Below are 27,950 nucleotides of genomic sequence, written 5' to 3' on the forward strand. Positions count from 1 at the left end.
GCAAATTAGGGCAGGGGCGGGCCAGGTGGGGTTATTGGGGATGGCTCCCACTATGCTGCAGCTCCCAGTGGTTGGTGTGAGGGCTGAGTACGTGATGAGCAGAACCAGGACGGACTACAACACCCATTGATTCCAGCGGAAGTCGAGGCTTAAGACGGAACCAGCCCAGCAATTGCAACCACCAGCTGAACGGGGACCAGAGAAGGTCTCCCTAAGAAGGCATTGAACTTATCTGGACAATAAGATGCTGGACTCTATGCTTGGTATATGCTTGCAATGAAGGAATCTCAACTGAACTTGAACTGTGGCTAGGCAACAAGGTGGAGGAATCCACCATGGGGGGAAGGTTAGGGGAGGGGTAGGGGGAATCCCAGTACCTATGAAACTGTGTCACATAATACAATGTAATTAATAATAATAATAATAAATGAAAAAAATAACCTTTATATATGAGAATTTTCTGATCACAGAGACATTTGGTTAGCAGCAACAGGTCAAACAACATAGAATTTGCCCGCAAATCCTATCATTGTCTCACAAAATGGGGAGAGAAAGGCGGGTGTATTAAACTTTCTAAGAAAGAGCAAGAGAAGTGGCAGGGGGAGCTGAAAAGGAGATGGATTGGATCTGGTGAAAATGATCTGAAGTTCAAATGCTTTTGAGTTCTACGCATGCACCACTGGCTTGTTTTTTTTTTTTTTTTGCCCTTAATCATTCCATCATCATATATCCAGCGATTCATAAACTTGACCGCATATCAGGATCAATGTCAGGGCATACTGCAATACAGACTGCAGATCCCTTTCTGATTTGAGTGGATAGCTGTGAGTGTAGAGTGCATAGTCACAACAAAGCCCCCGGCACGCAGTCACGGCTGGCCTCGGGCGGCATTGGAGCACCACAGGCATAACCTGTTGTAACAAGCAGGTTCTACAGATGCTGCTGCTTTTTAAGATAACTAAGTTACTCCTTTTTAAAAGTATCTCAGCTTCCATTTGAATGACATTTCATATTCTCAATGCATTTAAAATCAGTATGCGTGATTACAACTTTTTACCTAGTATAAAGCGCAAATGAAAAAAAAAAAAAGCCTAAAGCATTGCTTTCCTTGCTGTGAGGTGATGATGAAAACTTCGGAGAGACTGGGGGTCCTAAAAATAAACGAGGGGCAGGAAGATAATCAACAGAGAGCTGAGAGGTTCCCAAATGAAAATGACTGTTTTGTCCTTTCCGGTAAATTCTTAACGCCTTCAGCTGCAGCATAGCTCATTTCTGAGGTCCTTTTTGGACTCAGGAGTTAATGACACCAGGAGGAGTCGCTTTAACTCACATGCCTTTAGGAGTAATGATACGTTTAAATGATTAAACAATCAGAAAAAAAATGCATATCTCTATAATGAAAGCAGTTAGCACACAGATCCATGGTTTATATGAGTATCACAAGTCATTTGTAAGTAACATGTTCATTTTAGATATGTAAAGAGTTCTGTCATGCCCTGTGAAATAAATTATATTTTATTGGTGCCCGGGTGTTTCATAACTTTTATTTATTTGCTGCAAGAGTGGAGAATTAAGATAGAGTAGTTTATTTCACCAAAAGACTGACAAATGGCTCATTAGACACTTATAGAGCTGAAGCTAATTGTACAAAAATTTTTCTTCTTTGATTGCCACTGCTTTTTTTTTTTTTAACACATTCATACTGGTGGTCAGCAGCACCCATTTTTTCATCACTATCCCACAAACCATTCTCCAAAAGAATAAAAAACTGGACAGATAAAAAGCCGCTAAAAATGTAATGTGGGCTGATCGGAGGGGTGCACGGAGGAATGACAAAGGATGAAGCTGCCTGCGTCTCCTGCCGGACTGCCACTAACCAGCACTCCCCACCGGCACACATCTCATAGCACCTAGCAGCTTTAGCCACGGTGTCACAGAGCTGCTTTTTTTTTTTTTTTTTTTGGTTATTCAGATTAAATATAATTTACATTATACGTATATTTTTATTTTGCTAGAGACATAAGGTCAGAATTGATTGAATATGTACTACCTGCATGTAATGATATCTCGTTTTTTACAATCATGTGCTAACACTGCACAGTAATGGCCTATGGATGAAGAGACAGATGTACTTCCAGCCATTCGCTACACATTTGCATTAACAAATCATCATTTAATTGAAGCCCATCCAACAAGTTTATGCTACTTAAATAAAGTTCCTTTCAATAAAAGATGCCACGATGACACATGGTTGTTAACTATGAGGACATTTTTTTTTAAAAAAATTATTTTTGTGTCAATGGCTTAGATATACATTAGACAGACATTTATTAATTATATTTTTGCTTGAAATAAACAACCTCCGAAAAGGCATTTCAATCAAGGCCACTGTGGAATAAGACCATTCCATTCAGACAAAATCATTCACTAACGTCACAAGTTGCTGCTTCACTGATTTCACCCTTTGCCCAAATACATTCTAGAACACGGCTGACAGCAAGCCAACCAGGAGATCTTTGCTTATGTTTACGAGAAAGCTCTAATAGATATATCTTAAATTCATTCATTTAATTGAAATCTGGAGTTACAGAGAGAGACAAGGAGGGGCAGACAGCTGGATGTTCTCCCAGAAGGACCATCACGGCCAGGGCCAGGGAGCCAGGGAGAAAGTTTTAGTAGTAATATAAACCTAAAATCCTGCTATCACCAGGGAAGACTATTATTTTAAAAATGTCACTAGGTATCCTGAGTAAATATTTATCCAAAAAGCTAAAAATGTTCTATGTTTCTTTTAGGAAAGTAAGGAGGGGAGGGTGATTATGCAAATACTGATTCTCAACTTTCCTTTCACAAACATAGCTGCTGTGTAAGCCACTTAAAGAGCATTTAGATCATTTCACCACATTAGCTAGTTCTTTTCTTCAGTAATCTAAAAAAAAAAAATCCACTACCACCCACCTGCAAAATTTCTTAACACAAAATAAGAATTGTTAAATGTGGCAAGGGCAGTCCTGCCCCTCCTTGCCAAGACTTCTCTCCCGTCAAGCAAGCATGTTGATTTAGGCTAACTTCTCCTTCGAGCACTCACAGAAGCACTGACACCACCACAAATCCAGAAAGAAACTGTTACCTCTCATTAATGCTCAGAGAAAAGATACTCACACAAGATCTAGAATTAGAAATTAATAATCTATACATAATGCAGTATGCGTTTGGTACAAAGATACGTCTATATATCTCAATTACATCACACACAGACCTATGTGTGAGAATTCAACATGCGATCAGGAAGATATTCTGATGCTTCAAAATGAACACAAAGTTAGTCATTAGATGCTTCCCCCTCATCTTTTCTCTCCAAAAACTAAAATTAATTACCTTTATTTTCCCTTGGGTTTGCATATATTAATGACACACAAAAAGTTTTATTTAGAAAAGCTGCAGAAACATCTCAAGGGTTAAAACAAGCCCTCTAATTGTTTTCTATGTTGGATTATTTTAAAGCAGAAGAAGGAAAACCAGAGGTGGAAGGGAGGGAGAGAGAGAGAGAGAAAGAGAGAGTGTGAGTGTGTGTGTGTTTCCCTTTATATCACAGTCTGCTGCTTTGGGATCCTTAAACAGTCAACTATAGAGACAGGTGAAATTTCACCTTGGTAAAGGATCCAAACTAAATTATGGGATACAGCAATGTGTCATAAATCAACTTCAAGTACTGAACAAAAGATAAATAACAGAAGATTTATATTCTGACATAAAGAACAGTTTGTAGCTACAACACAAAGCAAAAAGAAAAAAGCTGCTGGGCCCCTGCAGCAGGCTCTCCTTGCCCTTTTTATATGCTAACTCAGAATAGTAATTATGGATTTTGCAAGTTGACTTCTGTTTTCCAGAACTATGACTTGTGCGTAAGAACATGCCTTTTCAAAGGAAACAATTACCATTAATCAAAACACTGAGAGCTAATACTACTCAAGTCCAATCTGCCGCTGTGCCCAGCAATAGATCAAACTGTCGGTTGTCAAACACACTGCACAAACTTAAACAGGCTGTTTTCTCTAGAAATAACAACAAAAAGTGCTTGCTAAGTGATTTTTATATTCAAATTGCTATCTCAGTAATCCATCCTGTCACTGGATTTTAATTTTAAGTATTCAATCATAGCCCAACACAGCTATATCACTATTTGACTCTGGGAAGAGAAAAATCAGGGGCACTGGTAAATGAAGTTATCAGCAAAACACCGGCATGCCCATGACTTTGGCTAACTTCTGACAATGAAGTACAACAGCTAGTACACTTCGCTTGGTTAAGTTTTTGTAATGCTTCATTTCCCAGAAAAATTATTGGCATGAGAAAGGTTATGATCGCTCCATGAGAAAGAAATAACAAACCTACTTCTATACCAAGTGTGCTGAGTTTATTATTAAACACTGCTAGTTTATTTAAAATACTGTTATGTTTTCAAATCTGGGTAAATAACATAGAAACTATCCTTTGAAAATGGAAGTCATCTAACTTCTATTAACATAAAATGTCAGATATTTACATAATCATCACATATCCACACACTGTCATCTATCTGTATGAACTATAACTATCTTAAACACTCTTTGCTTTTCTCATTATAAATTTGCTACTTAAATTTTTCCACTTTTCCTTATTAAACCAAAAAGGCAACAAAGAGAAACCGGGGAAAACAGTTTACAAATCAGAATGCTCTTTCACAATTTTTAATCAGTGGAGATGTCAAAAGTATTTTTTATAAAGAAGATGAGAAACAGGATGAAAACTGTGGAGTTTAACAAACAGATCAGACATTTATTACCAGCAAGCTCCATTATGGATTTCTGAGCTTTGTAAGCAAGCTCCCCCAAGTGTAATTAAATTTTTATTTATAATGGGTTTGTGACTGCTAGCTCCACGTTGCCTGTGCGTGTTTTCCCCACACATGCTAACACACACCCATGCAAACTGGCATTCCATATTTTATACTAGGCACTACATATTGATGGTGATTCTTTTCATCCAAAATAGAGAAATTGAACATTAACAAAAATCTATTCAAAAAATAGAAAAAAAAGACATACTACACAGGGGCTGAGAGAACAGACACACATGAGCAGATCACTCTTTCATGGAATCAGATTATTTTTCACAGACTTTCGCCATACAGGATAATAGAGATGTGAGGGTAATGGCAGGGTAAGGGCTGCCACATGGCCGACTATTTCTACTCCAAGTGAAATCAAAGATTACCAAGATTAGTGGAAATGTAACCGGGAAAGCTCTGATGTCCACCCAAAGCCAATATATTCTTAATCAGGGTCTTCATTTGTAAATCCCTCCTTCTGACAGGATTTATCACCTTTGTTTTATCATTAATCTTTCCCCCTTCTCATCGCGGTAGGTATAAACCTCTGTATACTTTACGCCTTTCTTTAAATGCTTAATACAAGGAACCACAGGAGAATCTCTTCTCCCCTTGAAAAACTGCAAATAAAGATGTCAGCTATTGAGTATATTTGTGGCGTCTCCAGCAGCTGCTGTTAAATACCAGCTGGTCTAGCTGATTAAAATTACCTCCGAGTTGGTATTATAAAGATGCCTGGGCAGCGTTGCTGTATTAATGGATTATTGAGTGTGCGATGAAAACCTTGGCCAGCTGATGCGTTTTATTACAGATAGGCTTTATGATGTGTAATCACTGTAATTTTTACAACTAGAGGAAATATGAAAAAGGAGTAAAAAAAAATCCCCATAGAAACTGCTTTAACTAGATTATTCCTACCATTCTGTTTCCTAGAAGGAATCAGAGTATGTAATTACTGTGTATAAATACATAGGTAGGGACCTATTCACACAATTTGTCCAACCATCTAGGCAGAGGTGCTGTCATCAGTACAAACAGAGCGTGCACATGGGCAAACGCAGTAGGCAGATAATTTCTGTGAATAGATATTTGTCAGGGTTTGCCAAACCTCCCAATTGGCTACAGTGTGATCACGTGATCTAAATAGTTTTCAACTGTTCACCAGCTGGGCAATAGCTAAAAATCCAAATCTGGCCAACTGGATTGTGGTTTGCCATCCAAGGACAGGATCAATTCACTCTCTTTTCATTTCCCTGTAGTTGTTTTCTTATAACCCAAAATTTCTATAGAACTGTACTCAAATGTCTCCTGGATCCTCTAACTTCTACCTTATGACTGAAAGATGATATGACAGTTTACTGGCTTACCTATTTTTATGGGTGCCGTACCAGCCCAGGGCCCTGTTCTATTTACGGCACCCTAGAGGCTCCTATATGCTCCCAATGATTTTTAAAGAATGAACACCCACTCATGAAAGGTTAAGGCCAATTAAAATAACTTGAGTGGAAAACCAAACTAAAACAAAACAAAACAAAAAAACAAAACTCAGTTCAGTCACTAAATGAATTAGTATCTTACAGGAATGAAATTCCTTCTTTATGTAATCCACAATTTTTACTTCATCATATTTATAAACGTTATATTCATCATTGAGTAACACCTAAAACATGATTTTGGTTTCATTATATGATGCATAATATCAATTTTTCACCAGCGCCACTTCAACACTGAGCTAGAATGTGTGACTGTAAAGCTATACTAGAACTGACTTACCCAGAGCCCATGGTGACTTTTTGAAATGCCTCCCACAGAGGCCTAGTGCTGTATGGGGGCGGGGGGGGGGGAGGATTTTACTCCAGTAGCGAACACTTCTGATTAGAGCAAAACATGAATGGTCAGAAAAATAAGGTTGCACAGTACTTTTAGAGGTCAAAATGATGAACTCTAAACCCTTATGAAATATGTTTCTCATGTGGCTGCTGTGCTTGTTATGAAGAGAATACCACAAAGAAAATTCCAGAATTATTCTGAGTAATAATGCTTCACTAAAATTAAATATGTAGGCACTGGTGTTGTAGCTCAGCAGGTTAAGCGGCACTTGTAAGGCATCTCACATTACAGCACTGGTTCTGAGTACTGGCTGCTCCACACTTCCAATCCAGTATCCTGCTCACGTGCTTGGAAAGGCAGCACAACATGGCTCAAGTAGTTGGGCCACTGGCCACCACCTCTATGGGAGACCTGGGTGGAATTCCTGGTTCAGTCTGACCCAGTCCTGGCTGTTGCAGTCATTTGGGAAGGGAACCTTGGTTTAAAATGTTGGTTTAGTTTTAAAGTGGGAATAGACTTAGTCATGTGTGCTATTTTATTAGATAAACAATTATAACACTGGAAGAGATTTGGTTTGCTATCTGGTAGTCCAGTCTCTCCATCACAAGGACATCACAAGACTGGTAACCCTTTGGCTCATCAGCCGACCTCCCGTACGGTGGGGCTAGCCTCCTTTATCTCTTAGCAGTGTCTTCCAAGAAGCAGACTGGGAGGCTAGAGGATATGTGACTTCAGCCTTTGGCACAGGAAAGTCAGTGAACATTCCTTTCCTCAGCGCTGTTTCAAGGGCTCCAAGAAGCAGAGGGAAGAGAGTGATGTATGATTAAAAAAGGGAGATGATGCACAGTCTAAGGGAATGATCTAGATATATAGCTACAAAATCCTGCTCATGTTTCACTCTGCACTTTTCCTTTGCTGCCTCTTCCTGACTTTATGACTTAACGGCAGCAGAAGGAACTGGTGAGTGGCAGGCAAGAAGTGGATAGGAGGTAGGCAGAACCCAGCTGCACAGGCAGAAAGCCAGAGTGGTGCAGCAGAGCCAGGAGAAAGCTGCTCACACCTTGATCGGGAGCATCACGCAGGAAGTGGGCCGTGCTTGTCCTGCCACTGTACCACAAGTTAGAGAACTCGTCACTGTCCCCTTAGTTTTACTAGTATTTCATACAGATCAAGTTCTACAAAGCAAAGAATGGGAAGAGAAGTCGAAGAGGGACAAAATAGCCTTAGGAGCCAGTCTGTCCTGAGTTGGCACTGCTGTCATAAATATCTAGAGGCAGAGAGCCTCTTGCCTGGCACTGACCACGCAAGAAGACAGCCCACTAATAACAGCAAACCCTCAGCAAGAGTCTTTTAGGGTATGGCACTGATGACTCTGGAAGAAACCCTTGCTGTGGATTTTCAGTCTGAGGGAGTAATATTATTCATAGCTTTTATTATTATTTAGTGGCATGAAGTCCTGATCAGCACTTCATGATCACTGTGTAGGCAGCTAGTTCAGGGTCATGAGCTTGGAAGTCCCTTCCCACCCCCGCCAAGTGTTCCTTTGTGCCCACCTGAGACTCACCTATCCTCACCTGGAATCTCAGAAGAGGTAGTATTGTATTGTTGTGTAATCACGCCCCTCACAAGCCCCTCTAAAGGCTCATGATAGGGAGGGGCTCACTCTTTTGGTCTGGCACTCTTGGCTCTTGCCCATCCCAGTACCTGCTTGCTCTCTGACTTCCCAAGCACAGACTGAGGACAGGCATCCCCTGAGCATGGCCCCTGTGTGTCTGTATTCCTCAGCCTCTGTTCACTGCTTGGGCAGGGCAGTGAAGATAGCAATGTTAAGATGCTTTGTATTTCTAATGTGTGTACTATTGGGAGCTCCAGGAGAGGTGAGGCCTAGCAGTAGTGGAATGTGGGCAGAGAAGACAGGGAAAGGTGAATGTCTGCAGCTTTGTAAGTGTGCCCAGGTTATTTGTTGCATGTCTCTTAGGATAACTTACACTGTTGGAGAAGCTGGGACATAGATCTGCAGCTTAACGATGGACTTCAGGCTAACGACATTTGCTCCTCTTGGGGTTTGATTGACTGGATTGCCATATGGGCTTGTGATTTTTCTATTTCTAGTGAGCCCTGTTATCACCAAACTTGGTTAATAAAGACTCCTTAATAAACCCTAGACTTGTTTAGCATGATCTTACTTGCACCCACAACAACTGCCTTAAAATTATTTAATAAAAATGTACAATATGTCCCCTATGTGTCACGCATTGTTTTAAGTGCTTTCCAAATAGGAAAGACACAAGGTCCTCCTATAAAGAAAGTACTCTTAATCTGGCATTAACTCAACTTTTCCATTGGCTGCTATTCCTAAAAGACAAGACCAGCTTATGGCTGTAATGACTGAAGAGTTCCAAATATAACATATCATAATCTGAAATTCAAAGGAACTGAACCTACAATATGTACCAAGCAATAACATCACATACATTTGGAATTCTGGATCCTCTCTCATGCCACCCTGGGTGGGAAGCCTGACCATTTGTGTGGACTCTGGTGAGAGAAAATGCTTCTGCCAGGAATCACTGCCTTGACTGAAGTCTCAGAGTCCTCATCCACTCTTCCCATTAGTACTAGTTTAAATTGTTGAGGTCCCATTGACTTAATTAATCCAGATATACCTTTTAGTAAAAGCTGGAGCTACTCAATAAATGTGTGAGCTCTCAGTTGTATTTTCATTATATTTTGCAAAAGATTCACAGGATTAGACCATTACAGGGTTAGAATGAATCCTTCTGGTTGAAATGTATCAAGAGAGTAACATAAGAAAAGCAGAAACAAACCACCAACTGCCTCTAAATCAAAACCAAAAGCTCCTTCAGTTTCCTTTAAAATTCAAAGAAAACAGTGCTATTATCTTGGGTGAGATAGTAACTGGTTAATTCTAAGTAGTAAAATTCTGGTCAATTTAAAGTGGTTTTAGATTCAGAAACAGAGAAATGTCCAATTACAGCTGAAAATTCCTCTATCAGTAATTAACGGAAGAAGCAGACGGAGAAAGAGCAAACACACAGATCTGAACAAGATGATCAATCAACTTGACCTACCTGACATTTACAGAACATTCCACTCAACAACAGCAGAACATTTTTCTCATATACACGTGGAAAAGCCACCAAGATAGATCTTATTTAGAGCTAAAAAATAAACTTAAACAAAGGCAAAAAGGAAGGACAGAAGGGAGGGAGACAGGAAGGGAAAAGGAGGGGATGGGGAAGAAAGACATGGAGAGGGGAAAAGGAGAGGAAAAAGAAAAAGGAATCACAGAGGATTCTTGTATCATAAGGAAATTAAACTAGCAGTACCTAATGAGCAGATCAATGGATAAAGGGAAAATCAATATTTAGAACCTAAGTGATATACTTGTAAATATCTCATGACACAAAGATTTTAAGCAGCTGCTTAAGGAAAATGAGGAGCCAACATTTCAAGGATGTAGCTAAAGCAGTGTTTAGGGATAAACTTAGAGAATTAAAAACACATATATTAGGAGCAGGCATTAAAGCACTGGTAAACACACCATTTGTGCCACCTGCACCCTGTACTGGAGTACGGGGGTTGTGCCCTGTCCCTAATTCCAGCTTCCTGTCGTGCACAGACACCTGGGAGGCTGCAGATGGCAGCCCAGCTCATCGGATCGTTGCTACTTTCATGAGCTCCTAGCTTGTGCCTTTGGCCTGCCTTGGCCTTGGCCGGTCAGGCATTCTGGAAGTGAACCATCAGATGGAAGAGCTGTGTCTCTCTCCTGCAAACAAGTTTGCAAAAAAAAAAAAAAAAAATTATTAAAAAAGAAGGAACATCTGAAGTCACGCATTTGGACTTGACCTTACCTTGGAAGAGAAGAGCAAAATAAATGCAAGGTAAGCAGAAGGAAAGCAATAATAACAGTGAGAACTGGAGAAAAGAAGCTGAAAAGAAAGAGAGCGAGAGCTTAATAAAATCCTTTCTATGAAGACAGAACCTGATAATCTCTTTATTTAAGTGAACTCATATTCAACCTTAGCCTATACCATATGCCATGATTCACTTACATAGCAGAATGCCAAACTTGCAACTGTTACTGAAGGCCTATACTTCTGTGATTATATGGGAAAAAAGTAGTGGGCTAGAAAAAGAAGGGAGGGAAAGGGGAAAATGGAATCCCTATATCTACAAAACTATATCGCGGACAACAACAACAAAATACAGAAAAATGAACTCAAAATGCATCACAGACCTAATTATAATATGAAAGTACAAAAAATTGGATAGAACGCTAAAGATTGGAGCAGTTATGTGACATGACATAAAAAAATACTTTCCAGCTAACAAAGAGTTTGTAAATTGGATTTCACCAATATGAATAATATTTGTATAGGGCTGGGGTTGTGGCAAAGTGGCTAAGGCCTCTGCTTGCAACACTGGCATTCCATATTGGTGCTCTATTTCAAACCCAGCTTTCTGCTAGTGTGCCTGGGAAAGCAACCGAGAATGGCTCAGGTTCGTGGGCACTTGCACTCATGTGAAAGATCTAGAAGAAGCTCCATGCTTCTGGCTTTGGCCTGGCCCAGTCTTGGCCATTCTGCACACTCGGGGAATGAGTCAGCAGCCTGAAGAGCCTTCCCTTCTGTCTTCCTCTCTCTGTGTAACTCAGACTTTCAAATAGATAAGTAAATCTTTTTTAAAAATCTGCTCTATGGAATACACTTAAGAGAAATAGTTTCAAAATAAATAAATGGGTTTGTTGGGATGTGCATTTTTCATTAACTTTTTAAAGATCCCCTTGTATAGTTTTTTGAAGTAGGAAAACACAGTATGTGATATTTCTTAACAACCTAGTTATTTAGTGGGCAGAGAGAAAAAAGGACCTCATTGCTGTGTCACGCCCGCAATGACGCGCTTGCAGTGGGTCAGAGCCAGGCCCTTGGAACTCAACTGAAGACAGGGAGAAATGTCTACTTTGTATTTGTGGCTTGAACCACTGCAGTCTAATCAGAATTTCCTGTATCTAAACTGTCCTTATTTATTGAAAAGCATTTTAGTGTGCTTAATGTATATCGAGAAAAGAGTATTGAATTTAATAAACTTGTCTTACATTTAAGGAAGATCTTCAAAGTCAGATACTTTAAAACCACGGCCAGATACAGAAATAAATTAAGCTTCACTTTTAAATCCTTCACCACCACAGACTAAGCCGTAATTCAGAATTGTCATGAAGAGTTATTTAGAATTACAGCAGATTCGGACCTACTGTGCGCCTGCAGTCACTAATGGTGCCTTCGCCAGCTCCTGTGACGCACCACACCAGAGGAGATACACCAATTAAGAAATGTCTTATTTTTCTTAATTATGTGATCACAAGAATGAAAAACAAAATTACAGCTCAGGAAAAGAAGTTCAACTTTTTCAGAAGTAGAAATTCTAGAATATTCAGTGGTAAATGAAAACAAGGCTTATTAACTTTCAGTCCTCGCAGTTTACCAGTTATGCTTATCATGGAAAAGCAAAGCAGAAGGCGTACAACACTCAGGAGCTGTCTAGGACACTCCTCATTTGTGATAGAATTTTTAACATGAATAATTATACTGACTCCTGATGATTCAGAGTGACACTTTCTAATCATGTTTATATTTACATGTAAGGCTAAAGAAAAACTCAATATTCACACATAATTAAAAGATAATATATCAGAACTAGTGCATGTGATATAAATACATTTTAAATTATATCACAACATTTAGCAGATTATTTATCAATAACTAAGAATCTCAATTAACTTCCTCATAAACCACACAGCAAAGTAACTGCTAGTCCAGAAAATGGAAAGCAGACATGGAAGATGTATAATAAGCATTTGGGGGATACAGAATTCATCCCGTGAGTGTCACAAAGAGCTCGTAATTCAGGAGTGCCAAAGCCCAAGTGTGTTATGAGGGTCCTTCCTCAGAAGTGACATTAATTGCACATCCCACAGATGCTTATTATGCACTCTATTTATATCAAAGCACAAAATATAGTCAAAATGCACAGATTCAATATATTTGAAGGTATTAATAAAAACAGTTACTCTAGTAAATGTTTAACTTAAATTTCAATTTTATTCTCTTTGTAAAAGTGTAGTGTAGCAATATTAAGTGAAAAGAATACTGAATTTCTGTATGATCTTTTGTGATGAAGATTGGACAATATGGAAGTGATTAGTCATGGGAGCATAACAAATACTTTAGACACTTCTGTACAAAATTTTCAAGTGATGAAATCACAGGACATTCTTGTCCTGCATAAAATGAAAACATATAGACATAACTCTGCAAACTGAAAATAATATATTCAAACCCTTGTTTTGGAAATTGGTTATTGTGCATCAAGAGCTTCTATTATAAAACCTATTTTTAAAAAAACCCAAATACCAATCAATAATTGCTAAGCAAAATACAATCCAGGCATGTTTATTATATTCAACCAAAGCTAGCAGAGTTTTATCTAAGAGCAGCAAGAGAAATTTTTGCAAAAATTTAAAAATTTAAAAGCCCAGTGCAAGCTAGTTTTACCATGTATTATTTTATAATGTCACATGTTAAACATGTACTTGCAGGTTAATTTTAACCTAACAAAACTGATTTAACATTTGCTAACAATAGCAAAAATAAATGCAAAAATTTTTAATTATCTAGGAGATAATGTACAACATGTACAATCTGTAGTAAGTTATGCACTGTATAGCATTCAGGATTTCACGAGTATTTATTCTCATATTTCAAGGTAGATAATCATCAATTTACCAATAATTAGGGCAAGCTAATTTGGAATAATGTTATCCAATGTCAGCGCAATTAATATTTTGTCAATAACCATTGATCCTAATTTTAAATAATTTTGTTAGCCAAATGTAGTGCATATGTTTATACACAGCACATCTTCCACCTCAGGAGACTTGAAAACAAATTCATGATTGGTTTTAAAAATGGAGTAACACTGTTATTATAAAAGACAATTATAATGCCACTAGAAAACAAATTTAGATAATTTTTAAAGTATTATAGCTTAACTAAAATTAGAAACTGGAACTCACTATTGGATATACATCAGCCTAGTTTCTAGCACCTTATCCCAAATACTTAAGTTATTTCTCATTGTATTCAAGTCAGTGATAATGGTCAACATTTTACCATCAGTTTATACATTACTGATATTTTCCTGATACAATTTTCTAATTTTGTTGAAAAATCTAATTTTCAAGAAAATACTTATTTTGGTCGAAGCCACTACTTGCAACCCAGCACTCCGTGTGGGCACTGATTTACGTCCCTGCTGCTCCATTTCTGAAACCGTCCCTTGCTGGGTGGGAAGTGGGACAGCCTGGGACTCACACCAGTGCCCATACAGAATCCAGGCGCAAGCAGGGTGAGGATTTAGCCCGTAGGCTATCATGCTGGGTCAGTCATCTTAATCTTAACATCTTAATTGCTAGGGCAAAAGTCACCTCATGAGCATTTTTATGACCTATAAACTTGATCATTTCATATTTTCCCCACTGATGATAATATACTCAAACCAGAGACTACATTTCAAGTATTAATTTTGACTCTAAAATTCACAACTTCTTCCAACAAGGAGTGGCATTAGCAATTAGACCAATAATACCTCTACAATATAGAAAAAAGCAAAATATTCCAATAATTTCCACGAGATACAAAGCTACACTAAGTGCTAAGTTTGAAGATACACAGTTACTGTGCCAAGTTGCTGTGATAATTTCTAGAAGTTTATTCTCAACTTCTACACCATCTCTTTAGAAATGATGGATGTTACTAGATCCTAAATATATAGAAGCCCATATGCTTCAATGAAGAAAATACACAAAGTCAAAGAGCTGAAATAGTTCATGATCAGACAGCTAGGGTATCCTAATTAGGCAACGGTAACGACAGACAATGATAATAAAGGTGTTTCCAAATACATGACACACGTTTACTATGTAGAAAGCGCGACATCTTTGTATACCGTGACTTAATTGTCAAAGTCAATTTACAGACACATTCTAGATTTCCATTTCACAAACAAAAAACAAGAGTTCAAAGTGGCCTGTCCATGTCAAAGTCTGTGCGTCTCTACACTACTTTATATTATTCTTTGATTTCAGAATTTTTAACAGTTATCAATAAGAAGCATACAGATGGAATAACATAGCATAGGGTAGCACACAGGGCCATAAGAAAATTCAATCAAACAAACTTCCATGTACCACATAAATATAAATAAAATTCTGCTAAAGCAAGGAATGGGTTAAGTAAAATCCTTCCATTATAAAGTGAGATATAGGCCCAAGTGAAACACTGAGTAACCTCCTGCTCGCCTTGAAGTAGACCCACGGGACGGCCCTGGCTCCTGACTTTGACTTGGTCCAACCAAGGCTGTTAACCATGTGGGGAGTGAACCAGTGAATGCAAGATGTCTCTTTCCCTTTTTATCTCTGCCTCAATCTCCCTGAAATTTTTCCTTCCAGATAAAATTATGTCACGGGTCATGGAATATTACTGGGAAGCAATTGGTCAAGATGACAAGAAACTCTGTGAATTATTATAAGGAAGAGAAAATGGAAGGAAACTAACACCTGAAAAGAAACAAGGACATCCCGGATATGAATTATTCTACACAAGCCCGTGTCACGGCCACTGCAGTATAAATGTCCAGTTCAGGAAAAGAGGCAAAATACTGTAAAGCATTTCAAAGAAGTAAAAATATTATCTGAATCAATTTTTCCCAATATTTAAGACCAATCTTTAGATAATAGTATACAACTTTTCAGAGTATAAATAGACTTTTAGATCTGAATACAATTAAGCCTCAGTGTGTACAATGTAGAGGAAGATAGAATTTAATTCCTAACCTTGTTACAAGCTATATTAAAATAACTTTTATGTCTACCATTATAAACATATTAGACTTCTAAGTACAGACAGCCATTCATTAATAAACTATCGTGCTACCCAATACCCACGTCAAACGCCACCTTCTCATTGCAGTGGGAAGAATGGTGCTGTTTTCAGTGATGAGGTCAACCTTAAGTCGTAGGAATGAAAACAAACAGCACTAACACAGGAAGGCGGACTTCTTTAATCAGAGTTCAGGGCTTCCAGAGCAGAAAAATAATGGAGCTTATTATAAATTAAAGACTATGCGTAAGGTGAAAACATAAATAAAACACTCATTGATTATTTTGTCTAGGTTAAATAAACAGCCCCATGACGGTCTTAAACTTTCAACTTGTTTGGGATTCTCTGCATTTCAGACAATGAATTCATAACTTGGTGAGCATCTGCCATGCATAACTTCACAGTACCTTCTTAGGCAGACATTTTCTCCCTAACGCAGTCAGGTGGTGCAGGAAATATCGACCAAGAAAACGCTCTGTGCTGGATATGAATATTTTGTTATTTCAATTTAAAGGACTCTGCTGTCTGTAGCATTACACAGTTTACTCGTAATAATTAAAGCTATGATTTTTCTAATTTATCTACACAATTTATAGCCACTAAAAGTTGTACAGCACTCCTCACGTATCTAAGCAGTGCTGTAGTATGTATTACAGGAAAATGAGTTTGACTTTGATGTGATCAGTGCATAGCGCATGCCTTTATTGAACATCACACTGCACCCAGTGAATACGTTCATTAATGACAGACGCTGTGAATTACGGAAGGATAGCAAAGATAAACTTGAGCTGATTTTGACATACTGACTACATGTACTGAACTGTCACATTGTTCTCCATAAATACATATAATTAAAATGTTTAAAATAAAAGAAGCTAAGCAGCTGAAAAAAAATTTAAGTTCACTGAGAGGGACATGAATCTTACCAAAAGAAATCGCCATGAATCTCTGCTGGGACTGCTTGGCTCGGAGGCGGGCTCCTGCGTAGACTCACTCCCGGTGCAGGGCTGCACCGCTCAGACCGTGTGGCTTAAAGATCTGCCATCATCATTTTGAGGTCCTTACTGATCTTTTTTTTTTTTAACAGAAGCTCGCATTTTTTTTTTTCAAACAGGACTCTGCAAATTATGTAGCCAATCCTGTCTGAATCTGATTTGTCAATTCATTGTTTAATATGTGTAAAATTGGTTTAGGTTTTAGTTTCTTCAACTATAACAAAGATATAATAAATACCCAGTTATTATTACAACAGGCTTACAGCACGGTACATAGGACCATAATACACATGTAAAACAAAGTGGAGCTGAAATAGAACTAGTCCCACTTTTAGGTATCTCAGACATGTAAAAGCTTTTTAAAATCGCAATTAGATATAGTTAAATTTGAGACTTTAACACTTACAAGCCGTATATCTGTGGTGCAATTTCCAGTCTGTTCAAGTGCATGTAGAGTTCAATATCATGCTTCTTCAGGAGATGGTCTTGGATTTGGTTGACTTTAGTAACAATTGCAATTGTTGGCCCTAAATCCTGTGGTCTAGCAAAGGGAATAGGAGTCATCAACGTTTCCTTCCCCTAAAACAAGCAAAAATAAAATATGTATTATTTCCATATGAGATTAACAAATATATGTACATAATGAAAGTTGAAACAAGAACAAAAACCATCTCATGGCCAATGCTTTAAATGTACAATCACGTGCTAACATCCAATGATTGTGCGTAAGGATACAGCCAGAAACTGTTCCAAGAGATCTTCCGTCGTGTATTCCCTTGACTCATTTCCCCTTGTCAAAACAACTTTTCTCCCCCTTCAAGGTTTATTTTTCATTTATTTAGAAGTCAGAGTTAGAGAGTTGCTTCGTGACTGCCAATGGCCAGGGCTGGGCCAGTACCAAGCCAGCAGTCAGGAGCATCTTTTGGGTTTTCAACGTGGGTGCAGGACTCCAAACATCTGCTTTCCTGCTCTTCCCAGGCACATCAGCATGAAGCTGGACAGAAGTGAAACATCTGGGACTCAAACTGGCACCCATCTGGCTTTGCCCCACTATGCCACAATGCCAACCTGTGGCACTATATTTCTTATAAGGTAATTTTGAGGTAGTGGGGCCACTACCATCTGTCCGCAGTCAGTTTAGCTGACCATCTGTAGCATACAAGAGGTACCTTGATAAAAATCTACTGCTTGGGGCATACATTTCAACATTAAAAATAGTACATGAAAACTTTTCTAATCTGAGCTAAGAAAAAAAGATTTAAAAAATTGGAGGAAACCAGACTTTAAAGCAAATTTGTTATCTAAACATCTTTTTAAATTACATAGCCAAGTAAAAAGATTTCAAAACTGTCTAAGCCAAAAAGTATAGGTGACTTAAAAAAAAAAAAAAACAACAGGTTGGATCAACTTGTCTTTCCGCTCTCCCTTGTCCACATAAAGCGATCTGTTACCAGCTCCTTCTAATGCTTGCCGGTAAACGCCAACACTTCATACAACTTCCCCAAGCCCAGCGATTTTTCCTAACAGATTGTGTCTTCCCTTTCTTGTGACATTCAGTGCTCAGGTTCAACCTTTTCCATCATGACACTGACAGCATCTTGGCCGTGGGGTTTGGTCTACCCCTCACTCTCAGTTTCTCTACCTCATATTCTTCTAATTTTCAAATTCTGCTTTTTCATGTAGCTCTGGTATTAGCTGCACTTTATAATCATCCTGACATGCTATCCCCAAGCGATCTCACACACTGCTTCTACCGATGCTAGTGTTCCCGGGATGTATTCTTAGCCTAGAACTCTTGAGTGCCTCCAATAAATTCAAACGTTGGCAAGGAATCCTGGACTGCTAGCAGCTTTCTAATTCTGCAGTCCTACAACTGAGCTTAATCATCTTCTGCTCAGAAACATGTTCCTCCCTTCCCTTCCGCCCACCTCAAGCCTTCTGCAATTTTGCTTATTTTAGCTCCTTGGTACCACTTTTATCTGTCCTTTTTCCTACTGCCCAATTGTCACAATATGATTTGAGGGCCTAATAATTTCTTTCCTGTTCACTGCTCTACGTGCCTCTAAATTTACGATCTATTTAACCTGCCAAAGCATGAAAGGTGAGTTCTTTAAAATGGAAACTAGATGAGGCCAGAACCGTGGCACAAACTGTAAAGCCTTCAAATGCAGTGCAGAATCCACATGGGCGCAGGTTTGCGTCTTGCCGCTCCACTTCCCATCCAGCTCCCTGCTGATGGCCTGGGAGAGCAGCGCAAGATGACCCAAGTGTGTGAGCGCCTGTACGCATGTGGGAGACCTGGGTGGAGTTTTTGGCTCTAGGTTCATTCTGGCTCAACCTGGCTGTTGCAGCCAACTGGGAAATGGACCAGCAGATGGAAAATATTCTCTCTCTCTCTATATATATACCTCTGGCTTCCAAGTAAATAAAATAAATCTGAAAAATAGAAAACAGGGCCCAGTGCAATAGTGTAGTGGTTAAAGTCCTCACCTTGCACAGGCTGGAATCCCATATGGGCACCGGTTCTAATCCCATCTAGCTTCCCATCTAGCTCCCTGCTTGTGGTCTGGGAAAGCAGTCGAGGACGGCTCAAATCCTTAGGACCCTGCACCTGCATGAGACCCAGAAGAGTTCCTGGTTCCTGGCTTCAGAGTGGCTCAGCTGCAGCCATTGCAGTCGCTTGGGGAGGGAACCATTGGATGGAAGATCTTCCTCTCTGTCTCTCCTCCTCTCTGTATATATCTGCCTTTTCAATAAAAATAAATAAATCTTAAATAAAAAGAAAGAAAGATAAAACACATTACAGAAAATTCCCTTGCTAAGCTCTTTGTCAGTGTTCCATCATTTCCATTCACAAATAGCACATGAATACCTTAGGCCGCTGAGGCCTTTTGCCAACTGGTCAACCCCTCCTGAAGCCTGCTTCCAGGTCCTGAGGACGCCATTCTCCCAGCTGAAACATCACCTTCTCAGTACTTTCACTAAGGAACTCAAATGTACACTTAAATCTCGTGCTGAAGCCTATTGTTACTTCTCCAACTTCCCCTCTCTCATGATCTATCCTTTACTTCCTGTCTCTCCTCCTAACCTCTGAGATCTCTGCAGGGAATGCCGTGCTTTTATCAGTGAATAGCTCTGACAACAACGATAAAGAAGACAAAGTACTGTAGAAAAGACTAAACAGAACATCCCAGAACTCCACATCAGACCACCTGCTCATCGGCCTGGAGCATACCCAGTGGGGACCGGAAGGAAATGTAGGTAGAAGGGAAGACTTGCTGGAAGATTCTGCCCAGAGTCATTTCAAATCCGCTTTGTGTTCCCTATACCGTGCTCTTGTATCTTCACCCAAAGGTTATAAGACCTTATTAATTTTTATAATTCAATTCATTTGTGTTAATTTGGATAGACAATAGAAAATGAACCTCTAAAGAGGTTGCTCATGGCTAATTTTAGAATCTGAAATATGAAATATTCCAAAAGTCTCCAACTAGTTGAGCACTGATATGATGCCACAGTAGGAAACGGTACACCTGCCTTTGTGACTGCTCATGCTGAATGCCAGGCATAGGAAGTAACGGCGACATTGCCCTTGGCTGCCTGTATAAGGTGGGTCCAAAAGAAAAGTGAATGTTGTCTTTACACTTGGGGCCATTCCCAGGAGACTTCACTATGTGCACGCAAATAGATTCAACCCCCAAATCTGTGAATCCACACACCTCAGGCCCCATGCGTAAGGGTACTCTCCAGGGAGCATGGGCACTTCTCTGAATTTTTACTATCCAGTATTCTCTTCAAATGATAGGATGTTTTAATGAAAAAATTTCATCCCTATCAAAATCATACTGACATTCAAATAATTTTTAATGATGTTAACATCTGGGGCAAATAACTTTTACTAATAACCGATTTAACAATTCACGCATTTTGAGGCTGGTGTTATAGCGAAGCCCAGCGCCTCATGGAGTGACCAGTCTGAGTCCCAGCCGCTCCACGTGCTAGTCAGCCTCCTGCTCACACCTGGAGGGCAGCCGAGCACAGGCCAAGGGCTTGAGCTCCTGGCACACACTGCGGAGACACAGGAGTTTCAGCTGCCAGGCCCCTAGTGCGTTCTGCAGGAGTGAGCCAGCTCACCAAAGCTCTCTCTCTCACGCACGCTCTTCCCACCTCTCTCGGAGTCTAGCATATTTCGGTGACACAGTTTGTCTTCAGCAGAGAACTGCTGAGAGGAGACACTGAGCTCAGGTAAGATTTGTTTTCCACTCAATTACTTTCTTTTCTTTCTTTTTTTCTTTCTCTTTCTAATATTTGGAGTGAGAGAGATGTTTCTACTTCCAAGATGACCACAACAGACAAACCTGGGTTAGACCAACGCCAGGAGCCAGGAGCCTCTTCTGGGTCTCCCACAAGGATAGCAGGTGCCCAGGTATTTCGGCCACCTTCAGCAGGTGTAGTGGCAGGGAGATGGATCAGAAGCTGAGCAGCCGAACACAAATAGGAATGGCACGGCAGGCTGCAGCTTAACGTGCTGTGCGACAATGCTGGCCTCAGGTAAGGTTTCTAAAATCATGCAGCATATCTACTCATCTTCTAACTATCTTGGATAAACAGAATTATACAAAATACAATCAATAGCTGTGGAGAGAACCGATCCTAAATCGAACCATTCAAATCATGTTTAACTTAATCAAATTATATGATCAATGCCTATTTTGAACAGAATGAGCTGTCATTAATCAGCAGCACATGTACTTTGTTTTTCAAATTATGTTTCCAATAGGGATTGACGTGTAAGTTAAAAATATGTGCTGATACAAACAGTGCTTTGGAAAGATTTCCACTTTGCATGGAAGACTTAAAATCTCATAAGCAAAAGAAACTCAAAAGTAATACTTATGATCATTTATAGCAAAATGGAAAGTATCTTGTGTGGTCTTAGCTACTTTCATAAGCTGGAAGTGGTAGTATCAGCATCTACTGTGAGGCAGGACTCAGAAGATGTAGCCTTCACAATTTAAATATCTATTTCCCAGATATTGTTAGAATCAGTCACAAAATACAAAATGTCCACAGCATGAAATGTTGACCCCTGTTCACAATCCTGGTGCTCACGGAAGTTGTGACTTCATCAAATCCCTTGTCCGGGAATCTAGTTTGTCGAACGCGTGGACAGCAGGTCTCACCTTCAGAAGCCTTGCTAGAATAGAACTTGTTGGTACAAGGAGAAATACTTTAACACCTGGGGTAGTAAATGTTTCAGGCTTTACAGGTGACATAATCTGTGTGGTATGATGGCAATTACTACCATAATAACGACCAGGCAGCCACAAATGACAAATGAACAGATGCAAATGGCTATGCCCCAACGAAACTTTCTATTCATGAACACGTTAATTTGAACTTCATGTAATTTTCATGTGTCACAAAATATTATTTTTCCTATAGATATCTAACCGCTTAAAAAAGCAAAACCTTTCTTAACTCATAAGATGTACAGAAACAGATAGATGTTTGGGCTTAATCTAAGAGCCCTCACATTAGAAGCATCAGTTCCACATTTTAACTTTTTAAGAACCAGAATAAAGTGACTGAATAAAATGCAATTTCTAAACAGAATGCAATAAACTAAACCAACACAGAAGAAGATAACCATACTAGGAAGAACCCCATATATTCTTAACAACATTTACTGCCAACAGAAGTCAAAATTTTTACAATATCATGTGATAATAAAAATATCATGATGATCTTTAAGATAACATCTATTTTAGGTTAAAAATGATAATTAATGCAGCAACTAGAAATACTTCAGGGGAACTGAAAACATATGTTCACACCGAAGTATGTACCTCAATTTTATAATAACATTATACACAATAGTGAAAATGAGAAGCATTTGAATGCCTTTCAGTTTATGCAGACATAAACAAAACACTGTATATCTATATAATGGAACTTTATTCAGCAGTGTAAGGGAAAGAAATATTTAAATGATACAGCATGGGTGACTAATGAGAACATTACGCTAAGTTAAAGGAGGTGGCCCTAACAGGTAATATGTGCCATGATCCCATCGACATGAAATTCTGAGGATCATTACATTCATTGAGGTAGAAGGGAGATTAGTGACGCCAGGGATTATGGACAGGAAAGAATGAGGAGTGACCTCTAATGGGCATGGGGCTTCCTTCTTGGGGATACAAACGTTCTGTAATTAGTGGATGTTCTAAAAAGAACTACAATGTATTAAGAAAGTAAAAGTTATGTGAGTTGCATCACAATGAAAATACAGTTAGGATAAGAGGCTGGCTCTGTGCATTCCTATTGGGGTGCAGGTTCAATTGCAAGCCCCGCTGCTCTATTTTTGATCCAGCTCCCTGTTAATGTGCCTGGACAACAGTGGCCCGAGTGCTTGGGGCCCCGCAGCTCTATGGGAGACCTGGAAGAACCTCCTAAATCCTTGCCCCAAAGTGTCCCATTTTTTGCCACGGTGCTCATTTGGAGAGAGAAGCAGGAGATAAAATCTATCTCTCTTTTGCCTTCTCTTTCTGATCCCTCTTTTGAGCACTCTCTGTCTGTAAATCTTTCAAATAAAATAATTGATATTTTTATTTATTTTTTAAGATGTATTTTAAGGTATACAGAGAGGAGGAGATACAGAAAGCAAGACTTTTCATCTGTTGATTCACTCCTCAAGTGGCTGCAATGGCCGAAGCTGAGCCGATTCGAACCCAGGAGGCAGGAACCTCTTCTGGGTCTCCCATGTGGGTGCAGGGTCTCAAGACTTTGGGCCATCCTCGACTGCTTTCCCAGGCCACAAGCAGGGTGCCGGATGGGAAGCGGGCTGCAGGGATTAGAACTGGCACCCACATGGGATGCTGGTGCATGGATGTGAGAACTTTAGCTGCTAGGCTACCGGGCCAGGTCCAAATTAACATTTTTTAAAAATGATAAGAGAAAGCATGGGTAAGAATTATTCATGCTTACTATGTGACTTTAACAGCAATATATTGGTAAAAGCTGAGAAATACATTTAACAAAGATTTTTTAAACCTAACTTTAGAAACAATGTTTATATAAACTCACTAGGATAGCAATAGAATGTTTACCACAATTTCATAATTAAGTGGTTATACTATGTGAATAATATATACCAACATAAAGGAAAATTTCTACTTGCTCATATGAAATCTTTATATTTCTACTAAATACCTGCCAACAGTATTAGAGAGATATGTAAGAGGGATTTTAAAGATATTGATGGAAAATGAAATTAAAAGAGAAGCTTATTTTGGTGCCAAAAATGGAAATGTGCATGAAAGAAGTCACCAAAAGTTCAAGAAAAATCAGTATTACAAAAAAGCTGCTAGTCCATTTCCATATTTTGCACCAAAATAAACTTTAAGGGAAAAAAAACCTATTTCTTTATTAGACAAAAAAATAAACAAAGGAGACACAGAGATCTTCCATCTGCTGCTTCCCCTAAATGCTCCCAACACAGAACTGGGTGAGGCAGGCAGCAGCCAGGAGATGGGCTCTCCCAGGAGCGTGGAGGGAGACAGCCTTCAGCTGCTGCCTCTCACCTCCCCAGGTGCACATCCGCAGGAAGTTAAGTCAGAAGTGGAGCTGTTACTCAAGCCCAGTCACTCCAACGGGGATTAGTGTATCACACGTGGTGTCTGCCCCTAAACTTGTTTTTTAGTTCCATTATCCCCCAATTATTGAAGTAGTCATGCAGCTTTCTAGGTTATTTTTATTGTCTACTATAGCAATAGTAATGGCTACATATTATATATTATAATCTGATTACACCAGGGAAATACGTTATTTTGGTACAAAATATTATTAGAAACATGAATAACTTTTCCATAATAAATATTTTTCATGAGGTTTTAAAGGAATGTATTATTAGATTTTCCAGGTCATGTCAAATACATGATAATTACTATAATATAATTCTCAATGCTCATGTTAATCTGATATTAATACCAAAACGACAGATTACAGCTTGTTCATAACCATAATTCTAACAATATATTTCCCTACATCCTTCCATCCATCCTTCCTTATTTAGTCTCTTCATGAAGCTTTTAGACCTTTTGTATGCATAAACTTAAAATTTTTTTGAACAATCTTATACTTTAATTCCATTATATACACCCTTGTATGTGCTTTGATAACATCATTTATCTCAAATCTACTGGAAAGATCAGTACACTTAATGTTTGCCTTTTGGGGCCGGAGCTGTGATACAACGGGTTAAGCTGCTGCTGGCAGCACCAGCAACACACACGGAGTGCCAGTTCAAGTCCTGGCCGCTTAGCTTCTGATCCAGCTCTGCACTAAGCCCCCAGGGAGACAGAGGAGGATGGTTTAAACGCTTGGGCTGCTGCCGCCCATGTGGGAGACCAAGAAGGAGCTCCTGGATCCTGGCTGTGGCCAGCCCAGATTGGATTTCTGTGGCTATCTGGGAAGTGTACCAGTCGATGGCAGACTCTCACTGTCTTTCTCTTGCTGTCTGCCTTTCAAATCAATCAATCAATCTTAAGAAGGATTTTACCTTGTGACCATCATGCTCAAAAGTAGAAAACCAAGGCTCAGCAGTTTCCATGAGTTGTGAGAACATTGCACTAAAATTAGAAAAATAATATAACACTGTGTTTTAAGATTCATTAAAGTAATGATGATTACAAACAAACAAAGTCAAAAAAATTTTTCTACTTACTAGGCATCATGTTCCAGATACTCGGGGTTCAGGAGAGTTTTCATTTCCTCACTGAGAAAAAAAACGATACAAACAATCAAAATGTACATGTTAGCACTGCTATGGATGCAACTTTGCCTTATTTTATGTTCATAAGCCAACATTCCAAAATAGGCTTTAGAATACTCTGTTAAGTACAATCCTTTCTATAAAGATAATAAATGCATTGCTTTCTCAATGCCACAGTTAAGTAACTAATTCTAAAAAGCGTAGACAGTAACAACATACTCTTCGACCATGCTTGATCTAGAACAATTTGCAATCTATGATTTGTTCAAAACAAAACAAATACGTGTGTGTGTGTGTGAGTATTTATACATATATCTGAAAGAGTTACAGAGAGAAGGAGAGAGAGATCCCCATCTGCTGGTTCATTCCCCCAGTGGCGGCACAGGCCAGGGTTGTCAGAACCAGAAGCCTGGAACCCCATCTTGGCCTCTCAAGCAGGTGGGAAGGGAGCCAGCGCTCTGTGCCTACCTCTGCTGCTTTCCTTGGCATACCAGCATGGAGCTGATCACAAGTGCAGCAGCTGGCACTCAGATGGGCACTCATGGACATCCAGAGTTGCAGAATGCTGGTTAACCAGCTGTGTCTCAATGCCAACACCCACTTCAGTTGCTTCACCTTTTCAAAGGACTGAAACCGCTAAAGAAGCAGGCCGCAATCACTTAAAAGCTATTTCCTTATTTTTCCCTGTACTGTTTTCCACATTAAAAAAAAAAAAAAGGAAGGAAAACAAAATCCCCAAACTAACTCATCATTATAGTTTAGATAATTAAAGTGAGAACAACTAAGATATGGTTACTCTTGTCAAAATACAATAAACTGGGAGCACATGTGGAATCCGATGGTGAAGGTGCCTGCAAACCTACAGCGTTACACCTGCATTCAATCTCTTACTGCTCCCCGATTCAAGCTTCCTGTCAAGGCAGAACCTGGGGGTAGCTGGGATGGCTCAGGTGACAGGGGTCCTGCTGTTCACACAGTGGATCCTGCTCAGGCTCAGGGCTTCCAGTCCCAGCTTGACCCAGCTTGACCCAGCCTAGGCATGTAGGTATTTGGAGAGTGAATGAGCAGATGGGACTCTGTGTTTCTAACTTTTAAATAAATTTCTAAAAATCCAATAAATTCAGTAAAATTAGAAAACTTACAGAAAACTTGAACACATTAATCTATAATTTGGTAGACAAAAGTAAATTTAACAAAGGCCTGGATATAGACAGTCACTAAGCAGCATATATATAATTAGACACAGACAATATTCTGCCAGTTCCTGCTTTCTGAACATATGCAGCCTTGCTTGTAGAATATTCTTAACAAAGACATAGAGTTCATCGTCGCCTAGTCCTAAAATGTCTTCCTGGTTGTCTCTCTGACTCATCAGTTAGTGTATTTTTACTTTGAAAAATGAATTCTGATTATATATATATATCAAGTCAAGTAAAATTACAACGGGCATTTGCAGGAAAGAATAAACAACAGCATTTCAACAGGCATTTAGAAGCCACTTGACTTGTTCAGAGACTGAAGTTCCTTGCACCACTGACACATTGCTCACGGAATAAGTGAGTCAAACCTGGTTATGACAATGCATCTCACAGAGAAGCTGTTCTATTTGCTGTGGAAAATAAGTTACTAGGGGGTGGCTGAGATAAGTATTATCAAGCAGTAGCATTTTTGTCATTACAATTGATTCACTAATGATTTTTAAGATACAGACTTAAAATTTTCAAAGATATATTTATGATTCCCAATTTGTCCCATAGCTAAACTGGCATTAGAGTTGTCTGGTAAGAATAACAGTCACTCACACACACACACACACACACACACACACACCCTTACAAGTATCTTCCATTTAAAAGAGTTTAAGATAAAAACCAGAGTCTGGCACGGGCTGAAAGCCCAGGTGGGACTCTTGAGGACACTTGCCTGGGTTGGGCAGACTCACTGGCATGCAGAAAGGCCTGGTGGTCGCAGTGTAGGGTGAAGACAATGGGTGCCAACAGCTCGTGCATGCCCTGCAAGAGAAAGCCCAGAGAAAGCAAAGGGACTGGCACTCAGAGCTTGTTCGTGGACAGTTTAAGCTCTCCAACCCTTCAACTGATTCCTTTGCCAAGATCTTAATCTTCTATAGAAAATCATATAAAGGGCAAACTACCAAATGAGATTTTATCCACTTTCAGAGTTTAATTCCAGTTAACCTGCAGTACATACTCTTCTTTAAAACATGGGAAACAGTTCTCTTTAAAATGATATGACAAACAATAAATTGGCATGGTAGGCAACCTTGCACCTGTCAGTTGCTACAAGAACTGTACTCATAAATATGAATTTCATTTATGCAAATCATAATCATGAGCTACAGTGTAAAGACCTGCAGTAAGAAGGGTAACTAAGAACTGTAGACCTAAGGAAATTATATCCAATGTTTTCATTATATAATGGTTCAAAATTAGGATGTCTGTAGATTTAGGAAGAGCTAGAGGCAGCTGGCTAGACATGCTGGATAAGAAAAGAAACAACCTTTA

The 27,950-nt window shown here is 39.2% G+C and overlaps 1 protein-coding gene across 1 annotated transcript in view; it reads right to left on the reverse strand.

The window, feature by feature from the left end:
• Positions 1 to 27,950, reverse strand: part of TBC1D5 (TBC1 domain family member 5) — a 354,778-nt gene that overhangs the window by 114,155 nt on the left and 212,673 nt on the right. The window contains exons 12-15 of the mRNA XM_040963401.1: positions 27,352 to 27,440; positions 25,381 to 25,431; positions 25,216 to 25,285; positions 17,062 to 17,234 (exon numbers count right to left, since the gene is read on the reverse strand). Of these exons, the coding sequence (XP_040819335.1) occupies positions 17,062 to 17,234; positions 25,216 to 25,285; positions 25,381 to 25,431; positions 27,352 to 27,440 (383 nt within the window). The remainder of the gene's footprint in view (positions 1 to 17,061; positions 17,235 to 25,215; positions 25,286 to 25,380; positions 25,432 to 27,351; positions 27,441 to 27,950) is intronic.

The sequence above is a fragment of the Ochotona curzoniae genome, unplaced genomic scaffold (assembly GCF_017591425.1).
Source record: "Ochotona curzoniae isolate NIBS_2020 unplaced genomic scaffold, NIBS_Ocur_1.0 contig_1302, whole genome shotgun sequence".
NCBI classification, from domain to species: domain Eukaryota; kingdom Metazoa; phylum Chordata; class Mammalia; order Lagomorpha; family Ochotonidae; genus Ochotona; species Ochotona curzoniae.